The sequence below is a fragment of the Dipodomys ordii genome, unplaced genomic scaffold (genome assembly GCF_000151885.1).
Source record: "Dipodomys ordii isolate 6190 unplaced genomic scaffold, Dord_2.0 Scaffold35, whole genome shotgun sequence".
NCBI classification, from domain to species: domain Eukaryota; kingdom Metazoa; phylum Chordata; class Mammalia; order Rodentia; family Heteromyidae; genus Dipodomys; species Dipodomys ordii.
Window position 1 is genome coordinate 7,496,808 of NW_012267251.1, and position 25,137 is coordinate 7,521,944.

General features: G+C 51.3%; 1 protein-coding gene across 1 annotated transcript in view; it reads left to right on the top strand.

Moving 5' to 3' along the window:
* The window catches only part of Pkp1 (plakophilin 1), a 43,839-nt gene that overhangs the window by 17,675 nt on the left and 1,027 nt on the right, over nucleotides 1–25,137 (top strand). Inside the window, exons 3-13 of the mRNA XM_013017399.1 lie at nucleotides 11,065–11,459; nucleotides 14,337–14,481; nucleotides 15,490–15,697; nucleotides 17,014–17,191; nucleotides 18,644–18,758; nucleotides 20,040–20,195; nucleotides 20,778–20,954; nucleotides 21,925–22,078; nucleotides 22,366–22,552; nucleotides 23,017–23,101; nucleotides 23,793–23,899. Of these exons, the coding sequence (XP_012872853.1) occupies nucleotides 11,065–11,459; nucleotides 14,337–14,481; nucleotides 15,490–15,697; nucleotides 17,014–17,191; nucleotides 18,644–18,758; nucleotides 20,040–20,195; nucleotides 20,778–20,954; nucleotides 21,925–22,078; nucleotides 22,366–22,552; nucleotides 23,017–23,101; nucleotides 23,793–23,867 (1,875 nt within the window). The 3' untranslated portion in view covers nucleotides 23,868–23,899. The remainder of the gene's footprint in view (nucleotides 1–11,064; nucleotides 11,460–14,336; nucleotides 14,482–15,489; nucleotides 15,698–17,013; nucleotides 17,192–18,643; nucleotides 18,759–20,039; nucleotides 20,196–20,777; nucleotides 20,955–21,924; nucleotides 22,079–22,365; nucleotides 22,553–23,016; nucleotides 23,102–23,792; nucleotides 23,900–25,137) is intronic.

Sequence of the window (25,137 nt, forward strand, 5' to 3'; positions counted from 1 at the left end):
CGTGTGGCATGTTTTCACAGACAAATCGCTGCCATGGGAACCCTCCCTGCGAGGAAACAGGGGAGCAGAAGCACCACAGAGATCCAGGTCTAGGGATCCCATAGTCATGAACCCTCTTTTCTAAGCAGCTACGAGGCTAACCTTATCTCAGGGGAGAGTGGTTTGAAGATGTGGGAACAGATCCCACACGCAGCCACAAAAGCAAGGGGAAAAGGGTCTAGTGAATAAATACAAATGGTGTTCCCAAAAGTTGAGCTCCAGGAACGGGACAGGTTTCTGGAGGAGCGAAGCATTGCACAATGAAAGGGAAGAGAACACAGATGCCCTGGCTAGAAGGGTGGAGGACAGAAGAAGAGGCTCGGGCCTGAGCCTGTGTCCCGAGAGTTTTCTTCTGACTGTTCGCAAAGAACAGGAATCACTCCAGCTGCTTTACAAGATGCTGGCTCTAGAGGTTTCAAATCCTCTCTGATCTCGTGCATCTCAGTACTAAGGCCTGTCCATCTTTCTGTCCCAGTGAAAGAGCAGTAGAACCTCAGGTCGAGGTTCTGGAGGTGTTGTTCCTGGTAGGGGAAGAAGAGGAAAAGCCAGGGCAGTATGTAAGAACATCCAGGAAGAGATATCCCTGCCAAGGGACACAGAGAAGCAGCTGTGTAATGTATGGGAAACACAGGTGTGGCCAGCCCAGGACACAAGCCTTTCTCAGAAGGTCCTCAGGAAGGAATGTCACCCTTCTTTTGGAACAAGAGAAGCCAGTTTTAGCTTGGCCAATCAGCATCTCTTCACCCATTTTTCCCATGCCCTGTGTACAGAGCTTGGAGCCCTGGCCTGGCTAGAGAGCCGATGCTTACTCAGAGCTCAGTTCCTTCTATCCTAACCAGGCATTGAGAGGCAGATAATTCCCTGGCCACAGAAAATGGCCCAGTGTCTTCTTCTGAGAAAGAAGCTGCCAGAAGAGTCGGCCTTTTAATGGTCCGTATTCCTAACATTTTCTAAATACAGCCTCTGAAACTTCAGAGAGATTTGAAGAATTGGAATAATTGTAAACTTCTTTATCTTGAATTTAGTAGAGTACTATTTGGATCTGTGTGTGTGTGTGTGTGTGTGTGTGTGTGTGTGTGTGTGTGTGTGTGTGTGGTGGGAGGGGGTGTATGAACAAGTCTTTAAAATCCTTACACTATAGTTAAGAACAACGAACAGACGAAATGACAGCATAAGAGAGGATATAAATTAAACGCTAACTTTTTCAGTACACTGCTGACTTAAACTTCTGCAGGCCTCAGTGTCCTCGCCTGTAAATGAAGGTGGAGGCAGCTGATCCCCCAGCCCTCTTCCCTACCGGTTTGGAGACGAGTCCTCAGATTTTGGATTATAAGCAGCAACTAGGGGCTTGTGAGGTGCTGCCCGCTCTGCTTTCTTGGTGAGCTCTGAAGAGAGCAAGCCCCTGTGATGGGCCAATCCCCTGGATTAGGGTGCATTTTGGATCCACAGAGTGTTCATAGTCTCACTTCCCTCCAGTCTCTGAGATCAGTAGAAAGCAGGAAATTCTGCAGGGAAGCTGAACGTTGGCAATATGCAGGAGCTCACAGGTAGATCTGAGGCAAGTGAGTGAAGAGCCCAGTGGACTCTGGGGAGGGTGGTGGGTGGGTAACGAGGAGGAAGGAGCCAGGGAGGACAAGAGGAGAAACCTGTTAACTCATCTCCAGCCAGGAAACAGGGGGCCATGAGGAGAGGCCACGGAAAGGAGGCTCTGGGAAGATCTCCTGGTACCTCTTGGGCTGACTTAAGAATTTTCCTTTTGTCACAGGGCCCAGCAAGACAAATGTAGCACCATTTCCCAGGTGGGTGGAAGAGCCGTCCCCACCCTTTGCAAGGGTGAGGCTCAGCTTTCTCCCCCAGGGCCCTGGCAAGTCTCTGCGAGGCCTGCCTGCCTACCTGCCCGCCCCAGGAGCAAGAGCGCAAACTCAGCTGAAAAACAAAATCTAACCGGGCAGGTGGGGAAGAAGGGGTGCTTACAGACACAGGTGGGGAGAGAAGAGGCTATAGGGCTCCTCCCCTCTTGTCTCCACACTTGTGCACCAGGGCATGGCCTGGAAGGGGACAATGACAGGGCTGAGCTAGGCTGGGAAAGAGGCTGTGACTTCAGTAAGGCCTGACTCAAAGCTGCACAGGCAGACAGGTGAAGAAGCAGGATTGGATCGGGTCCCCTTCCTCTTTGGCTGGTTTTCCTGCCCACAGGGCCCCGTTGTGGGTGGTAGCACTTCTAAAACCACATGACTATCACAATTCCTTCAAAATCATCCTATCAACTATTAGTTACTTGTGTTTGAAGGAAATTGTATCAAATTCCAGTTCATTAACTTCTAAAGGCAACCTGCCTCTAACTCAAGTAATGCAAAACCGTGTCCTTTGCCACAAAGGAAGGCCGATAATGAAGATGAATGTCATTTAATTCTAGAGAAAACTTTGGCCTGTTTTACTCAGAAAGGGAGGCTGATGAGTGATAGAGAAATATATTGTCTCACGCCTTGGCTTTCACTTTGTGGTAATGAAAATGGAAAAGTCTGTGTGCTTCAATGTTGTTTCGTACTGTATCTTTGCCCTAATGTACCACACAGCTACCAATGGTGCATGGCTGGCACTCGAGGAGATGCTACGTCAGAAGCTCATTGCTCAGGGTGATTTTTCTATGCCTGGCCCAGCAGATCAGGTGGAAAGCTGAAAGCCAAGAAGAAAAGCATTGAAGAGGAGCCCCTGCCCCCTGCTGAGGCCACCTCTCCCATGTCTGCCTGAATGGGATGGTTAATAGAGCCTGTAAAAATAATGCTTCTGTCCAAGAAGCTATAGCTCTTGGTGCTGCTCAGGACTTCTCAATCCAGCTGTGGGACAGATTGCCCTTTAGGACCAACTTGGGGAAGCCCAAGAAAGCCCCAACTAATTCCATCTTCACCTATGGTTCTGATCAGCTTTCAGGAGGTCCCACAATGCCAGAGGCAGTATTCAGAGACAGCCAGAATCCCATCACTCTCTCCTGGTCACCCTTAGAGCACTATGTCCCCACCATCAGAATCCAAAGAAGCTCAGCAAGACTTGAATGTTTCCCAGACCTTACAGAGCTCAGTCTCTTCACCAACGTTCCCATGAATGCCTGTGTCCTCAGCCCAGTTTATGTGTGCCCAGCAGTAAGGGATGGATGAAGACACCGTCACTTCCCCACCTTTGTTCTGATGGTCCTGGCCAGGACAGACCCATTATTGTGATCACAAAGTCCCCTTGCACCAGTGTCCCGTAGGCCAGAAGGTCTCGCAGCTCTCATTTTTGGGCGGTAGAATTATATCACCCAGCTGACCATCTATAGTTTTACCTCTTGTCCTCTTCCTCCTCATTCTTTCTTTGTACAGTGTTGGGAATAGAACCTAGGACCTCACACGTGCTAGTCAAGTGCTCTCACACTGAGCTATATCCCCAATCCTTCATTCTTACAAGTCTGCAAGAATTTCACACAATCAGTTAAAACAGGACAGACAAGGGTCTGGTGTCCCTGGGAGAGAGTCTTCTAGGAGTCAGGCCAGCCACTGGCCAGAGGAGCTGGAAGAGTTCCTGCACAGAGCCACCTAGTATGAATGCTTTCTGCCATGTAGATTTCATTCATGTTCATTACCAGACTCTGGTGATAGGCTGTCTGGAAGACAGAGATGACAGAGACTAGACTTAGTTCAGGGTCTGCCACATCTCAGACAAGTGGTTTTGAATGAGCTTCAGGTTGTATGAGCTTATTATACTTGTAGAGAAATAACACTGTGGCTTTCTGCCCTGATGCCTCATTGATTAGGTGGGAGAGTGGGCGGTGCTATGAGACTCCACCAAGATGGTGTGTGAAGAAGCCCTCTTCACCCACAGCACCTTTGCTAAGGTGTTCTGAGGCATGCTCAGGGGACTTCTTAAGTCTTTTCCCACCTGAGAAAAGGAAGTGTATTTTTCCCATAAGAGCAAGTGGGAATGTATATGGCTCTTTGTATGTGTGTATAACACATGCATATGTATGTGTACATACACGCATCATGCAGCTTTGACCTCCACTTCTTGGACCGGGACACTCCTGGTGCAGTATACAGGGTGCTTCTGGGTACAATCCACCTTCCCCTCATATCCTAGAACAGGGCAGGATCGGATCGTGTGGCCCAAGGAGATTGTCCTGACCTCAGTGTGCTCTCCTGAGGAGCAGGCCCATTGTCTAAGACTCCAGGCGTTATTTCAAGTTGGAATGGCCCCCTTGCCTTCCCTCCTTGGCACAAACCATCGCAGATTCAAAACCCAGTTGAGACCATGGAATGTGCTGCAAAGCAACTGTGCTTCTGACCTGTCTGAGCTCATGAGAGAGAGATGGCGGAGGGCTGTGTGTTCTGCCTGTGAGAGTTGTGTATGATGAGATGAGTGCCTGCCAGGATTTCCCTTCTAGAAGGCCACAGATATCTGCATAGAAAACCTCAGATGTTCTAAGGAGTGGCCGGAGCTGAGGAAAACCCATTTCTCCAGTGCAAAGTGGGTGGGTCACAGAGAAGCCTTATAGAGAATCTGCTTTCTTTCTCGCACAGGTTAGTGATTGGGCAGGGAGCAGGGTACAGGGAGGCAGAGCTGGTGCTGGAGCTGGCTGTGACTCCTGAGCATCCGCTCTCAGCTGCATGCCGCCCGTTGGACACTAGGAACTGCCATGCCTGGCCTTCTGCATGCCTGCAGGGAGGACGTGGAGCCCGGTGCTCACAAGGCCGCCATGCCTCCTTTTTTCCAGATTCACAGCCTCCCTGGAGAGAGCCACAAGCATCTCCTTTAAGACTCACAGGCTGCAACCTCAACTTTTATAGGGTCATTTTGACATAGGCTTTCAGTTACCTTGAGACTTTGGAAGATCCAGTTATCCATAAACATTTGTTCATCCAACTGACAGATGTGTGCTTCAAGTTTTCACCCTTCAAAGGTCATAGGGACACTTTCTATTATTAACCAGGTCTCTAGAAAATCTAAACTCATCAGGCACCAAAACCTTTTATTTTCTGCATTTAAAAATGTCGGGTGACAAAGCATGCCCCACCCCAGGGCTGGACGGTCTCCGTTTGCCTCATGCATCCATACTTTCGGTAGACAGAGTTGGGTGTCAATCAGTCACTGCCCTTCAATGCACAGGTGCTCACCAGTGGCTTCTGGGGTTGTCCCTGAGGGGGACACTGAGGGTTCTAGGGAACTAGTGACCAAATTCTCCCTGCCTTGAAGGATTTCACAGGAAGACCCACCCACCCCAGCCTCCTCCCAGGGTAGGCTGGGTCGTTCTTTTCTCAGGATTGCTGAGCAGTGAGGCTGTTCTACAGCAATGTGCCAGGAGAAGAAGACACCCTGGCCCAGGGTGGGTCCCCTACTTTGTGAGAATGAGCCGTGCCCAGAGGGATCCGAGACTGACGCTTTTCTCCTGAAGTGCCATCTTTGGTGACTCAGGCCCAGTGGTTCCCAGGCTGACTGAGATTGCCAAGTAAGCAGCACCCTGGCCCTTTGGGACAGCCCTCCATGCCTTGGGTTCTGTGTGCTCCTTCCGGACACCTCACTGCCCAGGACTGCTTGCTTCCGCCCAGTCTTCCAGTCCTGGCTAAAATGAAACAAGCAAGATGGAAGAGGGCCACTTAGTGCCTGTTGCCCAAGGCCCTCTATGGACCAAGTCGGGCAGTGGTGGGGATTACAGGAAAATGCCACTGGGAGCCTGTCCTTTAGGGGCTTCTGACCAACCTTCTTTCTCAGGGGAGCCCTCTTAAGGCCCCAAGAGACACAAGGATCCCATGGTTTTCATGAGAAAGGTATAGGGAGATAGCCTGGCTGAAAATGGCCCTATTGGGCACTGAATGGGGTGTGTGACTCCCAGGGCAGAGCAGGGCGTGTCTCTCAGGAGAGCCGGTTTGGCCAGCCCCACCTTGCTGGCAGAAGCGCAGTTTCAAAATGGGCTAATAGCTAGGGACACTGATACCCTTTTCATCTTGGCCTGCCCAGTACATAGCCAGTTCCCAAGGAGCCAGGCAGCTTCGCTCTGGTTAACCTGAGCCGAAAGAGAGCTCTCTAGGCTTGGCCAACCAGCAGCTATTAGCCAGGTTGGGATAGAGGAGGCATCTTGGACCATCATAGGCTGAGCCCAAGCTGCGGTTCACCCTGTCCAGAGTCCTCCGGCCTTCCCAACAGCTCAGTTCATCTATAGTGGCTTCCTATGGCCCAGAGGCCATAAGAACACTTGTGCCATCAGCACTCGGAAATCTCTATCCCCAGTACAAATTCTCATGACCAGGCAGAGCTCCCATTTCTCTGAGCACTTGCTGAGAGTGCAACCCAGTGCTAGGTACCATACAAGGCATCTCTTCCCGGAGGAGCTTGGAGGGATGGCAGAACTGTACATTGGTAACTAGAAAACTAACATGACCACAGGTGAGTGCATGTGCAGGTGAAGGATTCCAGCTCTGGGCTCTTGGAGGTTCTTGGGGAGAATTGCAGCAGAGGCCTCAGGGAGATGATGGATTTAAGCAGAGGTCAAAGATGAACACAGGCTTTGAAAGTAGGTGATGGAAGTGTTGGAATATGGCTGGTATTGGGACAATGTAGGAGCCTGTGTTGGGAGGAGAACAGAGGTCTGGATGGATGTGCTGGGGCAGGTTGTCATGCTTGCCTGGTAGGATGAGAGACACTAAGCTCTCCAGCAAGAACAGAGCTTGTGGAAGCTTTGCCTGAGTAAGGTGGAAGTAATAGTCTTATAAGGCTGGGACCAGAGCCCGGGGGGGGCTGGATGAGTTTGGGGGGGTGAGGGGGGGGCTGGTGCTAGCTGCTGAAGTTACTTCATAGGTAAACTGAGGAAAGCTAGAACCACAGTCTGGGCAGTGACAGTGGAAAGGGAAAAGGCAGAAAGGATGCTTGGATAGAAAGACAAGTGACACTATCTCTTCCTAAATGGCTAGTTACTGTCTCATGCAGTTTTCTACTTTAGAGGCCGCTTCAGACGACCTAACTCTCTAGACAGTGACTGTATTCAGGCCTCCAGGGCCTTGGAGCTATGGATGCTATTGTTTTGTTTTTGGTCCAGTCTTACTCCAGGGCTCAGTTTCCTTGTCTATTCAGAGGGTTGGGCCTCAGAGAGCTTCTGACTTAACAAGGTAACAGGAAGAAAGAGGACAATCAAGTGTGGGTTGAAATACCACACTTCTCCAAGAAGGAAGGGGAGAAGGGAAGCAAGGCAGGTGAATCACAAGGACCACAAGGTCTTGACTTGGGATGTAGAGTAGGGGCTGGCTAAGGGAGGCTTCCAGCCAGAGCAGCCTTCCCTGGTCTGCTTGGCACTGTGGTCCCCAGGATTGGTCATCCAAGAGGGAAAGCATACTTTAATGTGTGCACCTGAGCTCCAACTTGGCCATCCAGCCCAGTCTGCTGTCTGGTTAAAGGCTCTGCTCTGCTTCCAGAAATTCAGTGTTGAGTCTGAAATGTTCTAATCCATGAACCATCACACCTGCCATTGGAGTTTCTCAAGGAAACATGGGATACCCAGACAAGGAATGTGGTGTGTGTATGGGGGGGTCCTTTGTATTCAAAAAAAGAGGAGGGCTCAAAGAAGAGGAAGCTGCCAACAGATTCCTGAGAGAGGGGGTGGCTAGAGACCAGCGTTGGCAACAAAGCCTTAGGCACATGTGCCCGCGCATTCTCTTCTGACTGCAGCTGTTCACGCAGGACTGGGAGACAGTGTTTGGAAATGGGGGTGGGGGCACCCTTGCTAGTCACAGTAGTCTAGAGGCCAAGGCCACTCATGGTCACACGCAATGAAGAAGAGCCCTTCTTTCTTGCCAGTGTCACCATCCCAGCACACAGCCTGCCTGCCTTCTGCAAGCACTATCTGATCAGATCAGGTTCCTCTATTTTTTCCAAAAGGTATCTTCTGTGCCTAGCACAGGGCATAAATAAAAGGTGGGCTTCCTTCCTGGGCTCTGCTGGTTTCCTGGATCTATCCCCCCCCACACACACTTCTTTAGATACGGCATGGGTCATGTAAAACCCTCAGCCAGCTCCTAAAGGTAGCCAACCTGTCCACAGTCTGACATCAAAGAGATGAACACATCCCTATTGAACAAACACACATGTGGTATACTGTCCTAAATACTTTACAAACCTTAATCCACTAACTTCTCCCAATGAACTTATACATTTGGGGACAATTATAATACCAGTTATACAGATGGAAAAAAAACTGAGGCACATTGGGCTTAAGTCACTTATCCAATGCCATACTGAAAAGGCAATTGGCATCACCAAAATGCCTGGCTCTGGGTCCATGCTGATTGCTGGGTATTCTTCTACTCTGTAAGTTCAAGCCCAGTGAGCTTCAGGACTGTGTCTGGGTTCCTAAGCTACAGGTAACATTTCTACCTTATAGGTAGCAGCCACAGCCACCTGTTCATTGGGGGCTCCTACCAGCCTGTCTCAGCTGAGTCTCCAAGAGGATCCAGAACCCCTCCTAGCACTAGAGAGGACAGGATCTGACCCAAATTGTGCTTCTTGCCTTTTAAAGTGACAATGGCAGGCCGTGTTGACTGAAGAGAATCATCCTGCCGTCAATCAAACTCAGCAGCATAGCCCACCAATACCAAAATTGAAGAGGCTGGGGGTGGGGTTTCCAGGAATGGGTGATGACACCGGGGTGTGGCTGATGTGGGGGGGGCTGGCAAATGCAGTCTCACGGGGGCATCTGTGCAGATAAGCCAGCACCCATTCCCTGGGGCAGCCCACCTCGCCGGGGCTTGCCAAGGCTGTTTGCTGTGCTTTTCCCCCAGCATAGGGAACAGAGCCCAGAATCCCTGTCAGGCTTAATCAGAAGGATCGCCTCTTCTCTGGGTTTGGGCCAAGAGAGCATCTGCACTTCCCATGAGGTGCCTGAGATGACGTCCAGGTGTGTCACTTACTGAGAACAAGGGTGCTCCTTGTCTTCCTTCTACGGCTTAGCCTGGTTTTGGAGAGTGCCCAGCTTTCCTTCCCAAAATGCCACCTGCCACCTTCCTTCCCAAGATGAGAATATTGAATGTGGCCACTGGCCGTAGTCATGGAGACCCCATTGCACATTTTGCTATAACCTGTCCAAGTACCTACCCATGACATGTCCAAACGCCCAGACAGCTGTCCAACTCCTTTGTCTCTGCCAAGTCCTTGTCCACTCGTGCTCTCCCGATCCCCTTGGACCAGCTCTTTTTGGAGAAGGTTGGTTTGACCTGGTCTGGGGAAGAAAGCTGCACTCACTGGAATGCACAGCAGGGAGTCTGTGGTTTCTGGACTTTGGATGCCACTTCAAACTGGTAGTTTCACACCCATCCGTTCTGAGAACACAAACCACGGGTGGCTCCTGTTCTCAATGACTCCCGGCAGAGTTGAAAAGGGACCCAGACAAAGACCAGCCAGTCTCTACTTCTGTGCGGCTAGATCCAGTGTAGAGGAGACTTGCACAAATCCCACTCTTACTCTCTTGCTTGTCCTGTGCTGACATGTTTTCCATCCTTTTCAGTGTCTAGAGAGAACCCTATGATAATTTGGACTGCATCTAGTCTATATTATTGTGACCATGTTGAGCTATGTACAACGGAGCCATGTAAGAGGCTATAAAAATTGTCTTCTATTGAAGAACATTGTACTCCTCTAAAATTAATGGTTTTTCATTCTATTTCTCTTCTCTGTATTAATCACATCTTCCTAAGCTCCTTTGAATGTGTTAGATATTGTTCCAGCTTAAGCTTCTGTCTGTCTCTCACTGTCTCTCTGTCTCTGTCTCTGTCTGCATCTGTTTGTCTCTGTCTCTCTGTCTCTATCTTTTTGTCTGTCTCCCTCTCTCCCCAGAGTGATAGGCTCTGGGCTGGACTTGGCCCTGGCTCATCCCAGCCAAAGTGAGTCCCAAGTCTGCACCTGTATGAAGACATTTTTATCAGGCTCCATGTTGATCCTCTAGTCTAAGAACAAGTCCCAGCAGGCCAGACCCACCAGCTTGTAAGTTCCCAGGAAAGTCATCCTCGACAACTCTGTCCCAGAGCTAATTCCCACCAAGTTCCAGCTTTGCTCTCCCAAGGGAGGCTCTGTACTAGACACACGCAGAGCTTTACGGGCACCTCATCATTCCCAATGTATTCCTATTGGATTGAGCCTATGCCCAAATTTGTATACTGGTCAGCCCAACAGCAAAAGCCCAGAGGTCTCCTTGTACCTTGATCTGCAGCTCAAGGGCCACTTCTATGTGCCAGGGGGGCTCCTAGCTGGCAGTTCCTCATATCAGAGGCTTAGAGGCAATAATATCATCCATCTGTGGCCTATGAAGGCTTTCCCCTAGGAGGGCCTTCTTGTCCTGGCTTAGAGAAGGCAAAACAAAGAGTATTAAAAAAAAAAAAGTAGAAAATAGTCAGGTAGAAATTTCTTTTTTCTTTTTCTTTTTTTCCTCTTCTCTCTGTCTCTCTGTCTCTGTCTCTCTGTTTCTCTGTCTCTCTTTGTGTGTGTATGTGTGTGTGCCAGCAGTACAACTTGAACTCAAGGCCTGGGTGCTGGCCCTTAGATGGCCCAAGGTGACAAGGCAAGATCTTAAGACACAAGGTCAAGTCCTAGTTCTGCCCTGGCCTCACTGAATGACTCTGAGAAAGCGTCTCTCCTTTCTGGCCTGCCCCTCCTCTTCCGGACTGTGCCTGTGTGCCCAGATCAGTGGTGTCAAACATACCTGGCCGTGTCCTGGAGATCCACACATAGTTTCACAATACTATGGTCTGCATTGTACTCTGTGGTTTCTGCTTGCCGATAGCTTCTTCTAGTCTACATTTTTTTTTAACAATGATAACCACAACCTGCCCATAAAGTGGTTTCATAATCCATAATGGCTCACGACCTGCAGTTGGAGAAGAAGTGCCACGGATGATAGCTCTGTAAGTATCCTGGGATGCTCAGGATGCTGTGGCGGGGCTGTTCTTACAGCCAGCTGGGTCCGGGATCCCCGGTCACAGACTTGACTGAGATGTTCTTTCCTTCCCCATCTAGATCTACAACGGAACCCTCAAAAGGGAGCCTGACAACAGGCGCTTCAGCTCCTACAGCCAGACGGAGAACTGGAGCCGGCAATATCCCCGGGGAAGCTGCGCTACCACCGGTGCGGGCAGCGACATCTGCTTCATGCAGAAAATCAAGGCCAGCCGCAGCGAGCCTGACCTCTACTGCGACCCGAGGGGCACCTTGCGTAAGGGCACACTGGGCAGTAAGGGCCACAAAACCACCCAGAACCGCTATAGCTTTTACAGTACCTGCAGTGGTCAGAAGGCTGTCAAGAAGTGCCCTGTGCGCCCGCCCTCTTGTACCTCCAAGCAGGACCCGGTGTATGGGCCACCCATCTCCTGCAACAAGGACCTGTCCTTCGGCCACTCGAGGGCCAGCTCTAAGTGAGTGTCACTGGGCCATGCTGGAGTTGGGAGGGACTAGGCAGGGTGGGGGTGGGGGCAGGCAATCCAGTAGCCTGGCTACTTTGCCAAGAGCCCCGGGAAGATTAGAGAAGTAAAGCCTCTGACTTCCTAGCTTTATTGGCCCCCTGATCATGGGCAGGGGAGCCTCAGGGCATTTTCAGCATGAATGGGAAACAGAGCCCACACATTTGAGTATTGTGGTTTTAAAGGTCACAAGTTCGGTGTGAGGCCAATGGTCATGACAATGTGTCACTGTGTCCAGTAACACCTTCATCACCTGGGAATGTGTCAGAAATGCTTGTTCTTAAGCCCCACCCAGACCATCTGACTCAGTAACACCTGGGGCTGGAGCCGGGGAGGGGGGACAGCAGTGTGTGCTCCCACAAGCCCTCGAGGGGATTTTGATTCACCCTCCATTCTAAGAAGCTCTGATCTTAGGGAAGTGGCATTTGGAAAGAGCAAAGGAATGTGCCCTGAGACCAGAAGGGGTAATAGGTGATGGGAAAGGAAAATCCAAAGGACAAACAGGACAGATGGACAGACATGAGAACGGAGGGTCATGGTCTTGTGCTAAGAAATGAACATACCTCTTTCCTTTCCTTTCTTTTTTTTCTTTTCTTTCCCCCATCACCGCCTCCCCTCTCTGTGTGCCAATACTGGGGCTTGAATTCAGGCCTGAGTGCTATAACTGAACTTTTCTGCTCAAAGCTAGCACTCTATTACTTGAGCCACAATTCCAGATAAGAGTCTCACAGACTTTTCTGCTGGGAATGGCTTTGAACTGTGATCCCCAGATCTCAGCCTCTTACGTAGCTGGGCTTACAGGCGTGAGCTGCCTTTTGACCCAGGCTGCTGGGTCCCTGCTGGGGTGAATGAAGGAGACCCAGTGTGGTGTCTTGTGCAGACTCAGACCCAAGGTGGCTTGGATCCCTGTCAGGATCCGTGTCAGGAGTGACACTGCATCTGCCCTTCAGCACTCGCGCTCTGTACTTCCAACCAACTGTACTTCCCAACCTAATGGTCACTATTCATTTCTTTGACAAATATTTACTGTGTGTAATGGCCTGGAACAGGACAGCCCAGCCTTCTGGGGAGTGGGGGTGGGGGGGCAACATGATGAACAACTTTCCTCCTTGCCTTAGGAGCTTTGCATTCTTCATCTCTAACAACCACCATCCCTTCCCGGCAGTCACTAGTATTCCTGAGGAGGAAACAAGGCACGGAGGTGTTAGCTAGCTTGCCCAAGGCCACACAGCTGACTCTATCACCCTTTCACACACCTCTACTCCGCAGTTCTGAAGATAAGCAGTATCTCCAATGAAAAGTGAACCTCTCCTACTTGAAGTCTGTAATGTCTATGGAGGACAATTGTGAACAGATCTAAGGAATTCCCCACCCCACCCCCACCCCCTTTCTCTCACTTCGGCTAAGACCTTAAATGAAGGGTCCGGAAGAGATGGAGAGGTGATGAGTGACAGACATTCAGAAGTGACGTCTAACTGGTGGAGGGAGGGTGACGTCTCTCCAAACCAGACTTGGGTGCTGCCATCCTATTGCCAGAAAGCTCTGCTCCTGGGATGATTTTTTTCTAGAAGTGAAGTAGGTTACCCACCAGAAACTGTGACAGTTGAGTGCCGTTACCCACCAGAAACTGTGACAGTTGAGTGCCAACTATAGCAACATACCCGTCTAGTATGAATGAGGAGAAGACTGTCTCTACAAGGGCTAAAGGGCCTCTGTGGGGTCTGGCTGGGCATCACTGCAATCTGCCTTTGCCCTTGAGGACACCTTCAGGGGGGAAAGCTGCTGGTGACTACACCCCTAGAAGGCTTCACAGAATGGAGCTCCAACAGGCCTGGGGTGGGCATTCAGGCCTGCCTGATACCTAAAGCCTCACTATAGAATACCCTTGACAGGGACTGGGGAAGCCGCAAGAGGTCACACTGGAGCTAGACCACTCAGTTAAAACAGGAAATGTCAGCTGAGTGGTGGTGGCTCATGCCTGTCATCTTAGCTACTCAGGAGACTGAGATCTAAGAATTCCTGCAGCCTGGACAACGAAGGCTGTGAGATTCTTATCTCCAATTAACCAGAAAAAAAAAAAGCCATAGCCCAAAAAATAAAAAACTAACTAATGTCTCATTAATCCTGTGATGTCTGTCAGTCTAAGCAGTTTGAACTTGAATTTGAAGTATGGAAAATGCTCGTGGTTTCTGAGCTGGAGAACACACAGAGGACAGGGTTTTAGGACCATTTCCCTAGTTATAACATGTTGGATGGAGGAGCTTGGAGAAGAGTCAGCCGTGAGGGTTTCTTGCCACCATCCCCAGGAAAGTGATCCTGACCCAGTGATCAGTGATCAGTGATCCTGATCCTGTGGTGTGCACAGGACAGGAAGTAAGTGTGTACGAAGGGCAGCTGAACTTAGGGACAGATGGATTGATGGATGGATGAATGGAATGGAATGGATAGGCTCACAACCATTCTCTTCCATTTTCCCAATAGCAGGCATGAACGTGAGAGACGGCAGGATAGGCAGAGCACTTCCTCTTAGAAATAGGGAAGAGCTATGGCTCAGTGCAGAGCTACTTCACCTGCTTGGAGCTTTTAACCTAGAGTGAGAGCATGGTCACAGCCAGTGTTTCCTTGAGTGGAAAGTGCAGCGGGGAGCCTATGCATTATCTGGGGGAGCTGCTCACAGGGCATTCTCCAGGTGGGCCTGGCTACCTCGTTCTGGTACTCTGTAGGGCAGATGAGGCTGTAGTAGGTTGGGTGTACAGGGAAGAACTCTGAGCATGCTCACCAGGGTTCCCAGCTCCCTCCGTAACACCCCAGTGCTGTCCCCATCCCTTTCAGGATTTGCAGTGAGGACATCGAGTGCAGTGGGCTGACCATCCCCAAGGCCGTGCAGTACCTTACCTCCCAGGATGAGAAGTACCAGGCCATTGGAGCCTATTACATCCAGCATACCTGCTTCCAGGATGAATCTGCCAAACAGCAGGTAACTGACTGCTTGCCTTCCTCCCCGGTAGACCTGAACCAGGCCTGGGTGCATCTACCTGGCTCTTGAACTTAAAGATGGGTGGGGGCATTTGCAGCTGGCTCCTTCTCCCCCTGAGAAGCTGCCAGGGGTGAGGATTATGCCTGGAATTTTCCAAGGTCAGAATTGCATCTTCACTCCCATTGGCAGAGCCAATGGGAGTGAACATTGGGCAGGTACAAGTCACCGTGAAAGGAAGATAGAAGCCACACATTGAGTGTCGAGGTTTTAAAGGTCACAAGTTCTAACCAGAGAAGGTTAGAGAAGCCAGCTGCTGTGAAAACATGTCACTGTGTCCAGCAACACCTGGGAATGTGTTGCTTGGCCCCATCTGGTCACAGAGGACACATCACTCAGTGACCACCATGAGTTCAGATATTCCTTTTGCTCAAATTCCATGAAAGAATATGATGATTCCCAAATCTCAACTCCTTCCCTCTCATACCTCTCTCCCTCTTTTCTCTCACTAACCCCTACCCCCCACCTTATGATAGAAAACAGGGTCTAGTGATGCCCACACACATGGCTAGATGGGCACATCCCAGGCTAGCTCAGCAGTCCACCCCAAGGATGCTGTGCCAGAAATGGGTGTGCTACAAACCATGTGTAGTTTGCATTTAAGTCTCTACCATGCATCTCCCTTATGATTGTGCTCAACCTTGTGATTGTGAAGTATATTCATGTGTGTTTCTCATCTCCACCACACTCAAGGTGAGGAAAATGGAACTCAGGACAGAGGAGCAATTTGTGAAGCTCCTAGCGACAATGGGAGGGGCTAGGGTCTGAATTCAGGTCTCTTGCCTTCCTGTCTAAATTGGTTAACACTACCTCTTGCTGCTTATTTGCTTTGGATTCTGCATTGAAGGAGAATTTTCTTTTGGGGGATCTGAGAAAAATATACTTTGAGCAGAAAGTAACTGGCTCAGCCTTCCCAACCCCAACCAAGCAATATGGCGGCTCTTCCGGCAGGTATATCAGCTGGGAGGCATCTGCAAGCTGGTGGATCTCCTCCGCAGCCCCAACCAGAATGTGCAGCAGGCTGCCGCCGGGGCCCTGCGCAACCTGGTGTTCAGGAGTACCACCAATAAGCTGGAGACCCGGAGGCAGAACGGGATCCGTGAGGCCGTCAACCTCCTAAGGAGAACCGGGAGTACTGAGATCCAGAAACAACTAACCGGTAGGGCATCCAGCATGGACAGTCTGGGAGAGGGTGGTGTCACACCGCAGGCTCTGGCCTCCAGTCAGGGTATGGATCATGCTTGGGGCCAAGACCCAGGCACAGCCATGCAACTTGTCCCAGAGGAGTACCCTAAAAGTCCCATGACACCGACCTTGGCCACATCTGGTATCCTGGCGGTGTGACCTTGAGTGACGTGCATACCCACAGAATGACTTTTTTCTTTTTTGGCAGTACTGGAGTTTGAACTGGGCTCTAACTAGGCAGGTACTGTCCCTCTTGAGCCCTTTCTGCTTTTAGTTTTCAGGTAGGGTCTGAATTGGCCTGAGACCTAGATCCTCCAATATCTATGTCTTTCATGACGTTAGTATGGTGGCAAACACCCATCACCATGCCCAGCTTATCGGCGGAGATGGGGAATCTAATTTTTTATCTGGCCTGGCTTGGAACTGCCATCTTCCCAATCTCTGCCTCTTGAGTTGCTGAAGTTACAGGCATGAGCCACCATCCCAGCAAAGCTCATTGTCTTTTTAGGTTAGAGAGCAAGGGGAGGAAAGCGGGTATGTAGGCAGGATCCTCCCACAACAGGGCCTGGGATTTGGAGGTGAGGGAGAGCAAGTCTGGCAAGGCAGGGTTAACAGGTGGTAAGAACTTACACATGAAGCACCAGGCAGAGGGCACCATGAAGACCTCCAATTGGACTGCAAAGGTAAATCCGTGTAGAGGAACAACTGAAAGAAATTCTAGGGTGATTTTCAGATGGAAAAGAGAAAACATTAGAATATTCTGAATAGTATTCACTTAGACTTAAAACCACAGATCAATCAACTATCCTTTGGTCACCTTCAGTATACATAGTGTGCTGCTACTTGGGCTTAAACTCAGGCCTTATGCTCTTGCTTGACTGTTTCACTCAAAGCTTATGCTCTACCACTTGAGCCATACCTCCACCTCCAGCTCTCTGCTCTTCCATTGGAGATAAGAGTGTCTCTGATTTCTCTTCCTGGGATGGCTCTGAATTGTGATCCTCAGATCTCAGCCTCTTGAGTAGCTAAGCTTACCAGGGTGAGCCACCAGCACCCAGCTCCTATGTAGAACTTTTACCTAGATAGACCAGCAACTCTGAGATGTTCCTGACCCTCAAAGGGCCTGTAGTCCATTGGAGGTACAAAGGGTAGGCTCGTAAGTCAGACTTAGGTTTGGTAGAACAAGCCTATCTGGAAGGAGCCATTTGCTAGAGCCTCGGCTGGGAGTGGCACCCAGGCCCCCAGGTTTTCTGGGGCTGCATATGGTGAAGTGAACACTTTTCCTTGTAGGGCTGCTCTGGAACCTGTCTTCTACTGATGAGCTGAAGGAAGAGCTGGTGTCCGATGCCCTGCCTGTTCTGACCGACCGGGTCATCATTCCCTTCTCTGGCTGGTGTGATGGCAACAGCAACATGTCCCGCGAAATGGTGGATCCTGAGGTCTTCTTCAATGCCACAGGCTGCCTGAGGTGAGAGCAGAGGGCACACGGGCCTTTCCACCGCAGCCTGAGCGCGGCTCCGGGCAGCCCTCTCTCCGCCACCATTCAGCCAGGACAAAGAATTTAACATCCTGTTGGCTCTGGTCCCCATGGGTCGGCTCCAAGACAAAGTCCAGGCATTGGCAGCATCCATGAATGGAGCGAAGACTTCCTTTGGTGGGAGATAAAGTGGGTGTGGTTAGGAATCTAAGAGTAAAAATACCCAGATCTGAATATCCAGACTGATTCAACTATATCCCTTCCTCTAGCCCCGGGGGCCCGGGGGGAGGAGGGGAGTATTTCTTGTACTATCTTGAAGAATGTTCTTTTAGACAAAAACCTACTGATTGGCTCTTCATGAGTCACCTCCCAACTGTGGTACTAAAACCCTGTGCCATGTTCACTGGCAAGAAGATGGCCCGCTTTGCCCAAAGTTGCCTGAGTTCCACACCAGGGTGTGGCAAGCCCCTGTGGGGCTGGTGGGGAGGGGATTTGGCTGTGTTTGTTCTTGGAGCCGAGGTTTACAAGCTGCAGGGTGGATACTGTGTGGAGTGAGAAATGGGAGAGCAAGATTCCCCCTAGGGTCTCCCTTTGCTATAATGGGGTTTGTGTTCCCCAACTCCTGAGAACCTTCCAGAGTGGGGCCTAGTTGGCATGTGCTTCTGTCTCAACTTGTGCTTTCCCCAGCCAGCCTCCAGGACCCTCCAGGGAGCAGAGAGGCAGGGGAGATGAAAAGCCAGGGTAATTAAGGATCCTATGGAACTACAGGATTGCTAAGGGCAACACTAGACACACACAGACAGCATGTATGCATGTGTGCCAGCCCCCCCCACACACACACCACGTACAGCAGAAAGGCCAGATTGCTTCACAGCCATGAGGAATGTAGGTGCATCTGGTCCCCAGCAAAGCCTGTCTGAGCTCCATTCCATTCTTCCTAACCTCCTCCTCCCCTGCACACAGCAAGTAGGCACTTCCAGCCTCTGTCCCTACAAGTGGCCACTAGAGGGCTGGAGGTTAGACTGCCAGTTGCAATGGAGCCATTGAGAATCAAAAAGGTCACCAAGTTTGAGGATTTAAGTAAGCAGAAAGAAAAAGGGGAATAGCTAAGTTCACAAGAGACCGCATTAACCAGCACTAAGCAGAACTGATTAAGTCATTTTTCCTTCCTCCCCCCTTCCCTCCTTCCCTTCCTCCTTCCCTTCTTTCCCTCTTCCCCCTTCTCTTCTTCCCTCCTTCCTTCTTCCCTCTCTCCTTCATTTCCTTCCTTTTATCATTCTTTCCTCTTCCTACCACAACTTCCAATATTAGCCCATCCTGACTGTCTGCTCTTCTCTGCTCCTCCTCACCCCCATGAATTTCCCACAACACTCCCTCCCCTTTCTCCTGTGCTCTCTCTCCATCGTGTCCACATCCTCACGCCCTCCTGGTTCTTTCCTGCAGGAACCTGAGCTCTGCTGATGCAGGCCGCCAGACCATGCGGAACTACTCAGGGCTCATCGACTCCCTCGTGGCCTATGTCCAGAACTGTGTGGCAGCCAGCCGCTGTGATGACAAGGTAAGGGTACAGCCCCTTGGTGGCACCTCCTCTCGTAGCCCTAGCCCAGTCCCCTGTGTCCAGAGCTGTGAAGCCCAGGGTCATGACTGGAATCATGAGGTCAGATGCTTGGACTCCTGGTCCTGACATTTCTCTCTCCCAGTCCCCATGAGTCAAGGCTGCCCTTTCTCAGTGTCTTTGAGGCCTGGCTCAGTGACAGGACAGGAACACAGAGTTTGGGCCACTGGAGGCGACATCGAGAGGCAGGATGGCAGAGCTCTGGGACTGCAGTTAGCAGTGGTACTGAACTCTGCCTTGCAGCCTTCAAGAGCCTTCAATGTTTCCCCCAGGAGTATTTGTGTCCTTTCCATGATGATATCTTTCTGCCACTGCTTCAAAAAAAAGACACCCACAGGCCACTTTCCTGACCTCTCTGGACATTTAAGCCCCTGAGACAGAAAAGACAAATCACAAAGAGATGATGGACCCAAAGGCTGAGCTGTTTCCTCTACAGGAGAACAGTGAGAGTCTCAGGAGATAGTGTGGGCTGCTGGTCGCCAGGGGACAGGAGAACAGTGTGACTGCACCTGGGTTCTGAGAGAGTTTATCTCCTTTCCCTAAAGTGACAATAGGGCCTCAGAGGACAGCTTGTCACTTGTCTGTCCAGCCCCATTCCCTCCGAGCTAGGTGTTTTTCTGCTCTGTATACAATGTCCTCTACCCCTCAGTAGCCCCAAGTCTAACTGCTCCCCCATGTCCCACAGCCCTGGCCGACAGACTCCCTCAGACCCTCGTTGTTATAGTGTATTGTTCAGAGAAAATGATAAGAAAGAAATTCGTACTTGCTCAGTAGATGTGTTTGCTGATTGACTGGAGATCAGAGTCTCTCAAAGTTATCTGCCTGGGCTGACATCAACCTGCAGTCCTCAGATCTCAGCCTTCTGAATAGCTAGGATTTCAGGTGTGAGCCACCAGCGCCCAGCCGAGATGCAACTTTTTTTAAAAGAAAATCATTTCAGTCCCTGGTTGGTTGAACCCAAGGAAACAGAGGGCCAGCTGTATCTTCTTCCCAGGAGTACGGTGAAGTCACATTTGTACCCAAGGCCCAGAAAGGCCAGGTGAGTCATTCAGGTTTAAACCGCCAGGAAGTGAGAGAGGCAGGCTTCAAGTCTTTCCACATTGAGGATGTGCAGGTGTCTGTGCACGTCTCTCCCAAGGCTGCTCTGCTTGGTCAGGGTGGGTGATGGGCCCGGGAGCCTCACAGGGCTAAGCAGTGGCTCAGGTGCTTTCTATTTGCCCCCAGTCTGTGGAGAACTGCATGTGTATCCTGCACAACCTCTCTTACCGCCTGGATGCCGAGGTCCCCACCCGCTACCGCCAGCTTGAGTACACCGCCCGCAATGCCTACACCGAGAAGTCCTCCACTGGCTGCTTTAGCAACAGGGGCGACAAGATGATGGTAAGCACTGTCCGTTGGCCCCACCAAGCACCCACCGGGTCCACTGTCCTACTTACCCTTTCCTCTGGGCTCCGAAAGCAGCCCTGGGGGACAGGCCTCTGCCAAAGTAGCCTGTGGGGCCTGCCACACCCTGTCCATCTTGCCTGCAGAGGAGATCTGAGTCCCTGGGGCTGTAGGAACCCAAACCATCCTAGGGCAGCTCTAGGTACCTATCTAGAGCAAAAAGCTCTAGGTAGGATAGACTACAGCCTCAGTCTGTCCTACTATAGCATAAATAAAGTGTGTCCCATATTCTTTCTCCCTGACCATGGGCTGTGAGGAGTGCAGAACTCAGATTCCTCTTCCTCCTTGGTTCCTAGCCTCTCTCAAGCCTCCTGAGAGGTGCCGTGGAAGGAGGGAAAGCCAGGCTTCCTCCACCAAGCATGGTTATAGAAGCCAGGCAGGTCCCTAGGCCAGCTTGTAGACTCCAAGCCAGATCAAGCTCACCACAGCTGGATGCACAACCTGATACTGGGGGCTGGGCAGGACGCGTGGGTGGTGTCCCCTTCCCAGGGTCCCCCTTGACATGCTCCCTGTCCTCAGAACAACAACTATGACTGCCCCCTTCCTGAGGAAGAGACCAACCCCAAGGGCAGCAGCTGGCTCTACCACTCAGATGCCATCCGCACCTACCTGAACCTCATGGGCAAAAGCAAGAAAGATGCCACCCTGGAAGCCTGCGCGGGTGCCCTGCAGAACCTGACGGCCAGCAAGGGACTGGTGAGGAGGCCCCTCTCCACTGCCCCTCTGCAACCCACCCTCCAGGGTCTGCTTCGTACTTTTTTTTTCACCAGCCTGTCCTGTCTCTGGCCGAGTCTATCAGACACAAACAGGCTTCCAGCCTCAGGCTTTAGACACGAGCGTGTGAGGGCCCTGCCCTCTGGGAATGCCTGCCCGCTGTCCTGTGGTGCTGGCTTCCTGCACTCTGCCTGCAGTGGGAGATAGGAAGGCGCGGTGTGTTTGGCAGCAGTCCCCATCAGTCTGAACTGAGAAATGTGAGAAGAGAGTCTGGTGAGTCGCACCAGAGGAAGATGAGACAGAATCAGTGTTAAGTTTGGGGACCAAACACAATGCGGCTGTTCCCTACCATTCTCAGGTCAAAGGGGACATGGACAACAGCAGAAGAAGGTAAAGGAAACTGGGGTCTCTGAACACCCCCAAACCAGCCCAGACAGGTTACGACAGCATACCTTTGTTGTTCTGAGCCCCTCCAGAGGCTCCAATTATGTCGCCAGATCCTCCATGATCCATCTTTGTTCTTGGGCAAGCTGTGAACACACAGGGAGTGAATTCTACAGAGGTAGGGGTAGTTGGAAGAAGATGGGCAGACCCTTTGTTCATAGTCCAATGCCCTTGACCCTGTGTACAGATTCTGCTGAGGAAGGTAGAGTAGGGGGAAGAAGTGGACACTGTTAGTCTAGAGGCCGATTCTGCACCACACAAACACCTGCTCTTCCTCCTCAAGGGCAGAGGGAAGGGTCAGGAAGGGGACAGATGAGCAGGTGAATTCTATAGTCACTCAAGTATGAGCTGCTTGGGGTTCTGCCCATGCTTCCAACATGAAAGAGAAAACAAATTCACAATTTCTTTGTGTTTTTCTTTTTTTTTCTGACTTACCTGCCTCTCTGCCTGCCACAGTGCCCAGGAAGCTAGCTCACAGGGTAACTTGTCCCTGGGCCTTCTCTTGCAGATGTCCAGTGGCATGAGCCAGCTGATTGGACTGAAGGAAAAAGGCCTGCCACAAATTGCCCGCCTTCTGCAATCTGGCAACTCTGATGTGGTGCGATCTGGGGCCTCCCTCCTGAGCAACATGTCCCGCCATCCTGTGCTGCACAGAGCGATGGGTAAGGATGCCTGCCCTCCTCATCAGAGAGGAGGCTTTCCAGTTACAGAGCCTGCTACAAGATCACCCAGGGAAATGCTTTCCCCAGTATCCTCAGGGGATGCTGGCCCAGGAGAGATGGGGAGATGGGAGGGGAGTGTGTGTGTACAGAGGTCCATTTCATCTGGAGCTTGCAAGGAGTCCTGACAGACTGCCTGGTTTGGGGCAGCCCAGAACTCCGGCCTCAGTAGGAACCCCCTCAGCCTCTTCTTCCTTAGCTGCCCTGACTCCCCACTCCTTCCTCTCCAGGGAACCAGGTGTTCCCAGAGGTGACCAGGCTCCTCACCACCCACACCGGCAACACCAGCAACTCGGAAGACATTTTGTCCTCCGCCTGCTACACCGTGAGGAACTTGATGGCCTCCCAGCCCCAGATGGCTAAGCAGTACTTCTCCAGCAACATGCTCAACAATGTTGTCAACCTGTGCCGCAGCAGGTGGGCAGGGAAGGGGCTCCCTCCAGCCTTGCTCACGCCAGAACCCTGAGTGGGCTGGGTGGGAGGAATCGTCCAGGGCAGAGAGTGCTGAGGGGCTGTGCTGTGCAGCCTCCCGGCCCCAGGGCTGCAAAGCAGGGATGGAGGCAGTACACTTTGCAGCTGGTAGACATGCCCTGGATACTCAGGGGGCCAACTGGAGACCTAGGGTAGCTTCCCCAACTCTGGGGGTAGTTCTCCGCTGCTCCATTGCAGCTCTTTCATGTCTCAGGACACGAACTGGGAGGTTGGCGTGGTGGGCCTGGCCCTCGGGATACTCCTAGGTGCCCAGCAGTGTGGGGTGGTGCCCACTGCACAATGCTGGGGCTCCTCATGGGCCCCGTGGCCTCTGTGTCACTCAGGCCGGAAGGGCTGGGTGGGATGGAGGGAGGAGGACGGCTCTTCTCACTCACTTCTCTCCTGTGCAGTGCCTCACCCAAGGCGGCAGAGGCTGCGCGGCTCCTCCTGTCAGATATGTGGTCCAGCAAGGAGCTGCAGGGTGTTCTCAGACAGGTAAGAGCCCACACCAGGAGCTCTCTCTCGACTTGATCTCTATGGAAGTCCCAGGACTAAGAGAGGGGACTGGTGTGTCTCAGGCAGGTGATCTCTGTAACCTTGGGTCTCACCTTTGGGCCACTCTCACCCAGCTCAAGGAGGCTGTTTCCTTGTACTCTTCACTGTTTTACCCAGTCTTTTGGGTCTCTCTGGGCAGTCACCACTTGACAAGAGGGAGGAAAGATGGGTGGACCCTTAGAGCAAGAACAGCTCATCACCAGCAACCACCAGCTTAGAAACACCGGCCTGTCTACTCTGCTGAGACCTCTTGTTGGGATTTAAAACAAAGACAGGGATCAGCAGAGGGAAGAATAACCTGTGCTCTCTCATCTGATTTTAGTGGTGTTTTGTGTGAAGAGTAACAAGTCTTAGCTTAAATTCTCAGGCCTTGGATCAGATTCCTGCAACTGCAAATAGGAAACTCAAATGTGCTCGTGAAAATCCAAACATATCTTCCTAGCTTATGGATATCAACGGTCCTATGGTTGGGTGCACAATCAGGCCCGTGGTAGCTTCTACACACACATAGGTAGTGGTCAGGGCACACCAGGGTCCAGAGGCAGCCGCAGCAGCCTGAGTCTGACCCTACAGCGACCCCCACTGTCTTGTTGTAGGATGTGATTTCTGTTTCGTGTTTCTCCCCTTGCAGCAAGGCTTTGACAGGAATATGCTAGGAAGCCTGGCCGGAGCCAACAACTTTAGGAACTTTACCTCCCGGTTCTAAGAAAAGATGGTTAAAGCAAGTTTGGCTTGCAGGTAAGAATCATCAAGACACTCTAGCACAGGGGTGTCTTGGGCTACTCAACGCAGTGGCCCTGGTCTCATTAGGGACATGGAAGCGTCCTTTGGCCTGGCAGACAACCTGGCTCTGACCCACACAAGGATTGGGAGGACAACTGTGTAGAGCCCTGGCAGAGGGGGCTGGGCTGTCCCACCACAGGGCATTAGTGATAAAGAATGTCGTCCAGGGCAGAGGCCTGGGTGCTGGTGGCTTACTCCTATAATCCTAGCTACTCAGAAGGCTGACATTTGAGGATCTCATTTCGAAGTCAGCCTGGGCAGGAAAGCCCATGAGACACTTATCTCCAATTTAAAAAAAAAAAAATAGGGGCTGGGAAGGTGGCTCAGTGATAGAGCACTTGCCTTACATGCATGAGGCCCTGTGTTCGATTCCTCAGCACCACATAAGCAAAAAGAAAAAGCCGGAAGTGGCGCTGTGGCTCCAGTGGCAGAGCGCTAGCCTTGAGCTGAAGAGCTGAGGGACAGCGCCCAGGCCCAGAGTTCAGGCCCCACGACCAGACCGCCCACCCCCCAAAAAAAACTAGAAGTGGAGCTGTGGTTCAATGCTAGCATAAAGGCTCTTGGACAGCACCTAGGCCCTGAGTTCAAGCCCCAGTATCAGCGAGAAAAAAAAAGAAAAATACAAAAGCAACAACAAAAAGAAAATGGGCAGAGGATCTGGGCAATACTGCTAGGTACAACTATGTTGTCCGCTACACAATTGAGGTAGTACCATTTACGTGGATTACTCTGTTTATGTAATATGTGTCATTCTGGATTTGGTCACTCACAATGTACTTTTTTATACTTTTTTTTGTTGTTGTTAAGTCATAGAGCCTATGACTGGGCCTGGGCGCTGTCCCTCAGCTCTTCAGCTCAAGGCTAGTGCTCTGAGCCACAGCACCATTTCCGGCTTCTTCTGCTTATGTGGTGCTGAGGAATCAAACCCAGGGCCTTATGCATGTAAGGCAAGCATGATCTACCACTAAGCCACCTTCCCAGCCCCCTTTTTCATACTCTTTATGGTCCATTTTCCAGGCTCTGTAGGTGCCTAGTGTGGACGAGCTTGAACCAATACTATGCCAAAGGTTTGCAAGCCTTGGCATTCATTAGAATCACCTGAGATGCCTGCTAAAAATGCTCACCCTGCTCCCAGCCAGGCATTCTGACTCAGCAGCGCAGCAGTGGAGTTCAGGGAAATACATCTGAAGCAA